General features: G+C 39.7%; 1 protein-coding gene across 1 annotated transcript in view; it reads right to left on the bottom strand.

Annotated features, from left to right (window-relative positions):
• Positions 1-9,853, bottom strand: part of STIL (SCL/TAL1 interrupting locus) — an 18,450-nt gene continuing 8,597 nt past the window's right edge. The window contains exons 10-13 of the mRNA XM_009884836.1: positions 9,217-9,354; positions 3,573-3,765; positions 2,715-2,968; positions 1-829 (exon numbers count right to left, since the gene is read on the bottom strand). Coding sequence (XP_009883138.1) covers positions 1-829; positions 2,715-2,968; positions 3,573-3,765; positions 9,217-9,354 — 1,414 coding nt within the window. The remainder of the gene's footprint in view (positions 830-2,714; positions 2,969-3,572; positions 3,766-9,216; positions 9,355-9,853) is intronic.

Raw genomic sequence — 9,853 nt, 5'->3', positions numbered from 1 at the left:
TCAGAACAACTTTGGCAACTGCCTGAGTTGTTTCACATCAAGAATGGTGCCAACAGAATTTATGCTGTTCGACTGGTTTAACGTTTCAAGAGCTGGAGTATGCAGATTTCCAGGGAAGACCCGAATATCTCCTTCGTCTTTCCTGCCAGGTTGTTCAGTGAATTCAACCCTCCCAGGTAACAATTTGGTTTTTGATTTTAAATCCTTTAAAACCTGAACCGAGTCTTCATCTGCTTCATCTGCTCTGGGAGGACAAATTTCATTTGTAATATTTCTTAACACAGGGCTGTTCAATTCTGGTGGAGAAGCATTAGTAGTCAACCCTCTGCTGTGACTTTTTAAATGAATGGGAAATCTTCCATCAATTCTTTTGGATAATTCAGTCCAGTGATTGAAGCCATCCAACACAGGGGTACAGTTTTTGTCCAGCACGCTTTCGCTTTTGACAGTGCCAGAATTGCCATCTTGAACCTGCAATTCCTCCTCGTCTTCGCTACTGTCATTGCCCTGTATCAGCCCATATCGCTTCATGTACTTCTTGGTTGCAAAAGACATATTATTTGGTGAAATTAAGCTAAGACCCACCATGCTCTTGTCCATATTTGTATGCAACAGGTCTTGGAAACAGAAATCTGCAGGAGGACTTTGGCCTGAGCGACTGAGAGAAAGTCGAGATAACTGATTTTCACTGAGATACTTGAGAGCTATAGCGTTTGCTTCCATGCTCAGATCAACAATGTTAGGAGTTAAGCCACACATGCTGACATTGGCAAATGACATGTAATTTAGTCCAGGAACCACTGCTTCAGGATTTATGCATGCTAAGATGCTGAAATAAAGCATCAAAAAGTTAGTTTAGCATTACAGAACAAGTATGCATTTCACAATATAATCTGATAATTTCATTTTGCTCACTGTACCGATTTCTCCTTCCTTCTGAACACCACAGCTCAATCAGGTTGCTCAGTGCTCAGACCATAACGTTCCGCGCACACTAAAAAGCAGCTCTCCAGCTACTCACACTGACAGTATCCAAACACCGTGTTATAGAATTGATGATATTCCCTTCTGATTCAATGCTAACCACAGGCGTCATATGAAGAAGAGCCTGCCTCTAGCAGGTTTCACAGCTGCTTTGGTTTTTAAAGCAAGTTTGAGCTCTTGGTCTATCCTCACCAGTGAATGTGACATTACATGTCTCTGATGCTAAGACATTAGATTCTGCAGTCCAACCCAAAATTTATACCTAGATAGAAGACACAAGCCCAGTGAGAGACCAAGAACATCTCTTTCCCAATGCATGCCAGTTCCATCCAGAGTTTTCACAGAAACTCCGACATAGTATCTGTTTCCAGAAGCCTGCAAGGTTCTAGTTTTTGAAGACATCCTTCAGTAAGGGAAATGTTCATTCATTCTGTTGCTTGGTACACCGATTTCTTGTGTAGGTGTTTAGTTTAAAGGCTGAAAGTACAAGCTCTGGTACACTAGTAGTGGTTATAAACCAGTGCATTTAGTACAAGCATCATATATTAGTTCATAACCCCGAACTCTTTGTGTTGAGAGTTAAAAGTCTTCCTATTTTACCAAGCATAGATTCTGAAGTTTGCTTAGGGAGAGTAAACTCCTGGCTCAGCTGAGCAACCACTGATTATGCTATGGATTTGCACTGTCGTTTCCTTCTTTGCTGAGGTGTAGACCTTTTCTCAGAATTGTTTATCAGTCATGAACGTGGCAGAGGGAAGAATCCCACCCCACTCCCCCAAGTTGGAAGAAAACAATCCCCAAAATTCCAGTTTTGTCTTATGGGTTCACTCATTAGCATATCATTGACATTAAAAGAACACTGACAGGCTCTCCAGCCAGGAAGGTAGCCCAGAAATTCCAGAAAAATGCTTGATGAAAATCAAGGGAAGAGGAGAGAAAAGAGCTTAAAACTGTGTGACTAGAAGCAGTTTTTGACGCATAACTGAAGAGAACCTCTGTTAGGAGATGGTTAGACATTTTTTTCTTTACCTAACAGTTGTATACTAGTATCAAGAAGAAGACAAGTTTGGAAGCGAAGCTGTACCAGGCAGTCAGCCTATGCCTACGCAGCTACATAAGTAAATTCTTGTGCCCTAAACACCTTCTTCAGAAATTACTTCTGTGTCTTCTTCTATTTCATCAAGCCTGTTTCCCTCCCAAGCCACTGCAGCCTCCCTGTTTCAAGTCAAAGCACTCACAATAACAAGTGATTAGGATGGAACCTGTTTTGATTATACATCAAAGCCATGATAACAATTTCACTAATACTGGTGAAGTGCAAGTCAAAGGTTCTGAAGCAGTGACAAAATATATAGCTACTTAACGTTCAGCCTCCCAAGTCCAGTGTTTCTCTGGAATACTTTGACATAGCCCAAAGGATTGAAATCACTCAAGCAGCTTCGTTATTATTCTAGGGAATTGTGTGCTACACACAATACTTTAAGAATCACCAGATACTCTAGAGTTACTTGTGTTATATTTAAATAATCTGAGTTTTGCTAGCAGAGCTCTTAAACCTATCTGAAATACCCATAGCACGAGCCAATGTTTCATCTTTGCAGAAAATGTGGATCAAGTTGCCAAACAAATCCCCAGTGGCAGCGAACACAGCCCCTTCTCTTTGCTCATTGAGCCAATCCTCATTTTTGGTTGGATCTAAAAATTACTACTCAAAACAACCAGTATTTTACCTGGCATTCTCCACTTTGTGTGTATTCTTCTTCGCTTTGCCAGGCGAGTCAATTGTCACTCCAAGACTCTTCAGTTGCTTGAGTGTAGCACTAATCACACTCTCTTTATCCACCATTCCCACGTCAGTCTCTGAAGCCATTTCTGTTTTATCATCAATATCGTGATACTTAGGACCATCATCATTAACAAATCCTGATTTTACAGGCAACTGATCTTGCTCTTCTGATGACTTTAAGAGGTGGTTTACTTGGCCCTACAGAAAAAGGGAACAGGGGAGAGACCACGTGGACAAAAAGATCATGACATGCAGGAGTTGCCAAAAATGAAAATCCTGGTTTATTCTTATGCAACTTAAAATACAACTAGATGGGTTAACAGCTTCTTCTGACAAAGAAGCCAAATTCAGATTCTGTTCAGATGCAATCACATAAACTCACAGCAGTGTAGCCACACACTGGAATATCTTATATTTCAAGCTCTCTGTAAGAGTCTGTTCTGAATTTAACCACATCACATACTGATATGCTTCAAGATTAAAGTATTTGCCCTTTAAGGGACTTGAAGGTAAAATGCTGTGCTATTTTAAAGGGCACTAATTTGGGACGTTAACAACTGACATTATCTTTGAACTAAAGAATTATTTATTAGACAGTACTCCACATGCACATGGAAGAGTGAAGTACAGAATAACCTTAAAAAATGTAGAACCACAAACTTGGAACTTTTCTGTAGAGCTTAACACGTGAATTTGAAAACCGCACGCAATTTTCATTCATGCCAATACCACATCATCACTTCAGCAGCGTGCTGTTCTCACTGTTGCATTCAGTGTACAATATCAAATTTAAATGAATTACCAGTAAGTCCTGGTAAAGCTTCTGATCCTCTGACGGATGCCGAGGCAGCAACGAGGCGGGTGGCTCTGAGCTTTGCTCACTTGTTACCACCACATGGTTGCTGGCTCCCTCTGTTGGTTCTTTCTGTAAAGACTCGCTAATACTTTCTTCCGAGGTTGAACTGCGAACAAGTGCTTGGGAAACGTTTCCATTTCTGAAAGAGAACACCGAGATAGCTAGATATTTCCTTGAAACAGAAAAAGCACAAGTATCACTACGTGTGCTTTATCTTTTCATAAACACCAGAAGAGAAGTAAAAAAAAAATTGAGTACTGGAAACAGATCCTAACGTTTCTTGGTTTGTCTGCTGCTTAAGGCTTTGCTGCTTTCTGTAGTCATTTTCTTACAAAAGTCATTTGAGGACTGAGGAAATACACCTCACAGTATTAAACTCCAACAGCCTGACTAGTTTTTTCAAAAGATGATTTGAAAATGGCAATGGCTTCTCTGGACTAGTCAAAACTCAATGACACTCTATGAACTTAACCTTAAAGCAGATGAAATGCAAGTTATTAACAATTTGGAGTTTGTCTTAGGTTTTCAGCATTTTTATGGACAATTAAAAGCCTTTAGGAGTAAATATCTTCCATATGTTCCGAAACATGACTTATTCAAAGAGCTGATTTTACCAAGGTGAGTAACTGATAATTAGATTGCTGTGGTAGTTTAAAAACGCTTGAAAAACTTCTCAAAGACACCAGCACAAGTACATACATACACAATGCACACCGAGTATCATGAACTGAGAACAAACACCTAGTTGAAATATTTCACAATAGCAGATGTGAGAGACAAACCATAATCTATCCTGAAGTTTCCAGATAAAAGGTGTAAATATTCTGGAACGAGTTACAATGTGATGGTCCACATCCCCTTCAGCTAGCTGGTGTGTGCATCGCATAAACCTTTGGAGACCAGACATATCAATAGTACTATCATCCCGAGGAGATCCTTAAGTGACCCTCCTCCCCTTTCCTGTTCTTCCTCAGGAGACAAGTGTAAGATAAGGGAATTTCAGAACTCAACTGATCAATTGCCTGTGTTGAAAGCGATAAGATTAAATCACGTGACATACTAGATAGTCAATGTAGGTTATCAGTTACTTTTACATTAGCAATTATTCATCATTCCCCAAAATGTTCCCCTCCTCCTCAAAGAAATCTGGGTGACACTCTACATTCTTACTATAGAACACTTATACAGCTATTTTACAGGTTTATGAATCCAAGTTGAAGAGAACCTTATGATGGCATCTCTCTAAAATACAATGTTCAAAAGACTGATTTGGATCAGTGACATTTATGGTAGTAGATAGTACATTTATGTTTGCAGATAGTACTTTAATAAAGGACTATGAATATTTAAGTTATAGCTCAATTATCATAATCTTTCCCAATATGATTATTTTTGAGACCTAATTTAACTGGAAGGGTATTCCCCATCTCACTACACACCAAGTAATTATGTTATATCATTAAAAGTGCTAAATTGTTGAGCTATTCCCTGTGTAAAAATAACATCCATACAGATAATTAAAAATATTTTTAAATCACTTCCCAAATTACTCTGAGATTAGTCATTGCACTGTAAAGAATCTGAGCTTAAAAATAATTAAATTAACAGCAGTGAAGGTGTACCTGCATTCACTACACACCAAGTAATTATGTGTAAAACAGAAATTCAAGAAAGTCATATAATCATAAACCCCTCATGCTCAGCTCCTCAGAATTAAAAGGGTTCTGAATGCTGACAGGGAAAAGCCACTGTAGGAAAGCAACCAACTACATCAGGGTCCCCTTTCTCCCTCAGGATTTAAGGTAAGAAAGGGAATGCTGCCAGCCCTGTACATGCTTTTCCAAGTTAAAAGCTTTTGCCATCATCTGCTGCTGATAGGTAAGCTAGCTAAACGTGCATGACTGATAAACGCAGACTCTAAAGGCAACTGTGTTTTCGTGAGCTGTACAATTCAAACTATAACTAAAAAACAAAGAAAGGAAGGAACACAACAACTGAAGTCGGGTGACTATTTCTAATTCCTGAAAAAAAAATAAAAAATATGAAAGTAGTAACTTACGAAAGGCAGTTCAGCTTATTATGGGAACACAAGATATTTCTAATTACTTACTGGGGAGTGTTCTGATTAGTTCCTTCTTCCACAAGATGAATACTGTCAACAAAGCTGGGCATGTCAACCACCTTTAAGGAAGAAGCAATACTTGTATTACTTGCATCTTGTTCAGCATTAATTGAAATGCTTATGTCTTCCTTAGAAATCTCTTCATCTTCTTTTTTGCCTTGTGGTATAGAGTCATCTGGTTTTTCTGAGGCTGTATTCCAAAATAAGCTAGCACCTAGAAGGGAATTAGAGATTTACTCATTTAAGGAAAGTCATTACTATCTTCCGAGACCCTTTGGCTTTGTAAAGCTAGAGGAATCATTTCCTCACATTCAGTTGTTTCTGGGTCTGTTTTTTTTTTTTTTATTCCCCCCTGCCCACCACCATTTTAAGAGTGATTTAGGGTTTAGAACAGCCTAGAGTTGCCAAAACGTCACTCAAGTCCTAGTTTCTTCCGAAGCATACTTGATGAAAATAAATGGTTGTATTAAAGCATTTTAATGCATCAACCTTGAGCCAGTTTGAAAGTTTCCTCCAGATTAACCACAATATTTCCATGGATTTAACAGGAACCAATACATTAATATGTAGCTCTATAGACACAGCTGCCTAACTTGCTAAAATTAAAGTGAATGCAGTCTCCTCTCCATGCATGTAAATGCAAAACTTACAAACAACATCAATAATATATTTAATAGAACACCAGATGGGATAAAAGATATTACTTTTCAAAACAGTGTATTAATTTGAAAAAAGATGTGGATTTTTGTCTTTCAATAAGGCACAATTTAAAATAGAACACCTTGTTAAAGCTATTGGAAAAATAATTCTTCCAGTGATGGCAACCACTGCCATTTCAGCCCAAAGACAAAAGTAGCTCCAGCCTGAACTTGCAAGTAACACCTAGAGAACTTCACTGGGTTTTGTGTCTAGGTGCGTGTTTGCGTATGTTCAGCATTTTTGCAAAACCTTCCCTCCATGCCCAAACAAATCACAGAAACATCCAGAAAAAGCGATGCCAGTCTATTTTTAAAGAATAAAGCGTTACCTGTGCTCACAGCAATGCTCACACTTTTCCTCATGTGAGAACCCAGCGAGGACTGTGTTTCCATAGAAACAAAGTCCCCTTGCTTCTCAGGCTGCGGAGCATGGAAAGCTGCAGCTGGTTCAGAGGAACAAGCCTGACGAGCCTGTGCTTCCAATAAGCGTTGGATCTGTAACGGTTATCATAAAGTTATAATTTGTACAATAAAATATAAAGTATAATAGGAAAAAGCGAATTACTAAATTAGGCTCCTCTAAGGTCTGGATTCAAATCCAGGCTGCGTTGCCACAGAAGCCTGATAACCTTCCAGTTCTCAGCAGTGCATGCAGCATAAATCAAACCAGCAATTTTGATGTTGGCAGAGCTAGCAAAGAATAGGTTTTAAGCACGCTGGCAGAACTACACTAAGACAACTTGAGTAAAGCCCATTTACACTACACTTGTTGGAAGTATTCTCTGTCCCTTTCATTCATATATGAAGCTTATGACCGATTTACCAGCCAAACATTTATATGCCAACTGTCCATACACCGTGCTAAACCAATTTTGTATTAATTACAAAACCAAGCACTCAAATGATACAATTAAGGTTGCCCAGGCAATCTTCACTCCAGTGTTTGCAACCACCCTGTTCACCCATTAGTTCATAGCTCCAAGGGGAAATACTGTAACAGCGGAGAAGGCTGCATTTGTGCAATAAGGAGAGGTTTCCCTCTCTCATGCACAACCCATGCTTTGAGAGCTTGATTTTAGATACAGGAACTGTATCTAAAGCATATTTTGTTCTTAAATTTCCAGTTTAAGTGGGAAAAATACGTATTGTGAGCAACTTTCCTATTCCTATCATTCACCAGCAGCAGTATTTAAATTCTGGCTCATCAGCCCCAAATCATACCCTGCAAAATACAGGGCCGGCAGTGCAGGCCAAGAGGCTGATATTTTGTAGAAACTTAACCTGGTATCAAAACAGAACTTAGCAAGACCTCCAAAGCTGAATTTTCCAGCGCGGCAACAAACACCTGATGAATCCTGCCAGTCTGCTGCAGACAGACAACTGCAATTTTCAAGGCAATAGCCTCAACAGCTCAGGAAGCTGCAGGGTGGAAGGTGGGCAAAGCAACACATGAGAATGTTCTGTGCTTCACATGTATCCTTACAATAATTCCAAAGTCTATAGCCTATGCAGTAAATTTTTTTTTACATAGGTGAGCATATGTATAGGAAAGCATTTATACAGAAGGCTTATTGATTTGCATTATAAAACAGCGTGCCAAATGGGAAACCTTCATGTTATGGAAATACAATAAAAAGAAATGCAAAATTTAGTTAGGCAAGAGTCAAATAGTTTAATCTAAGGGACACCAATTAGCAGAGCTAAGCAGGACCCCCGTCCATCTCCAAACTGCAGCTGGTATGATAGGCTTTCTTGTTCCAAAAGGATAGACAACAGTTAATTTAATTCCTTTGGCAGGGGAACTATCAAAGCATAATCACTAAGAGGGCAGAGGAGAAAGCTGCCATTTCCACAAACCTGAGCTTGAAGTAATTTGAGTTGTCTATCTTGTTCTGTAAGAACCCGGTATGCATCTGGAGATAATCCCATCATTCCATTATCTGATCCTGCTTTAGAAGTAGGCATGTGCAGGCACGGTGAGTGGGCTGCACAAAACTGCGGACTAGAGGGGCTTGCACTTGAAGGCAGTCTTATTCCAGGCGATAAGCTGTTGTCAAGAGAACAGTTCCCCATTTTCCCATGATAACTCATGCTTATAGGGCTGCTTGTGGTATATCCTGGATTGCAGCAAATATTTGGACAAATGATGTTCTGATGGAGCACTGTACATAGATTCTGTTGAGCCACCTCTGATTGGATTTCCACTGCATGTTTGGGGCTCATTTTACCAATTCCTTGCCATGAGTTTACAGGATTATACTGGAGGGAAGCAGGAAACTGACAATTGCATGCACTGGCTGGACAGCAAGGTGGCACTTGAACTGGCACTCGCAATTCTGGTGGTCTTCTGCAGTTCTGTGGTGAAAAAGCAGATGTGTAGAGGACTGGCTGCGTAACAGCAGGAAGCTGCTTGGAACTGGATACTGATGTTCTTCTGATTGGATGCTCTCCCTGCTGTGTGACTCCATCAGGATTTAATACAAGTCTTTCTGATGGCTTTCTGGGGTGATGCACAGATGTATCTGGGGAAGGCCCACTACAAGGGGTTGAAGGAGAGGAAGATCCAGAGCTTTTTCTTGACTGAGGGCAAGCTTTCTTACAGTGCAACTGCTGCTGTAGTAGAGCTTGCTTCCCCCTGGAAGGCCTTGAAGTTGGAATTTTCTGGTTTAAATGGTTTGGTAATTGCCTCAAAGAGGGATCTCCCATATTTGCAGAAAAGTTTTGTTTGTCTTCAGAGTGCTGGGTGGGGTAATACGTAGATGCCAAGCACCCTTTCTTTTTATTAGGCTGGTGTAGTGCTGAGGGTAGACTTTTAGCATTTGAAGTCCCCATAGGCTTAGGCGATTGTCCTGATTCTATGAAACTCCCATCCAAAACAAGTGACAGTTCAGGAACTGAAGGAAAGATCCTGGTAACCTGAAGGGACAATTACACAAGCAAGTTTAAGATCATTTTTAAATAGTGTCTTTCAGCTCTTCACATGAAGAATTTCAAAGAAAATGTTTTAATCTAAAATCAGTATATGACCATTACCAGCTCCAAAACAACTACACATCAAATACTTTAAAAATGTTAGAGAATCCAGACACAGAAAAAGCAGCAAGATCTCTAAGGATCATTCTTAGAAGACAAAATTACTTTAATATGGCATAATAGCCATGTCTACCATGCAAATGCTCCATGTCATCCTGGAGTGCATTTCAGAGTATGGACCTTTCCCCTTCAAGAAGTGGAGTACACGTTCCCTCTTACTATTCTTGGACCCAGTGGATAGGTGCAACAGAATGTATTTTACAATCCACATCATTCTAGACCTATGCTCTATGACGGTGGCTATTTCATTATATTTGTATGTGCTTCAGTAAAAAAAGGACAGACCAGAAGATCTTGATTTCAACCCAGAAATA

The sequence above is a fragment of the Charadrius vociferus genome, unplaced genomic scaffold (assembly GCF_000708025.1).
Source record: "Charadrius vociferus isolate BGI_N301 unplaced genomic scaffold, ASM70802v2 scaffold163, whole genome shotgun sequence".
NCBI lineage: Eukaryota > Metazoa > Chordata > Aves > Charadriiformes > Charadriidae > Charadrius > Charadrius vociferus.
The sequence above is the reverse complement of the archived record's forward strand: the minus strand, read 5'-3'. Positions and strand labels throughout refer to the sequence as shown.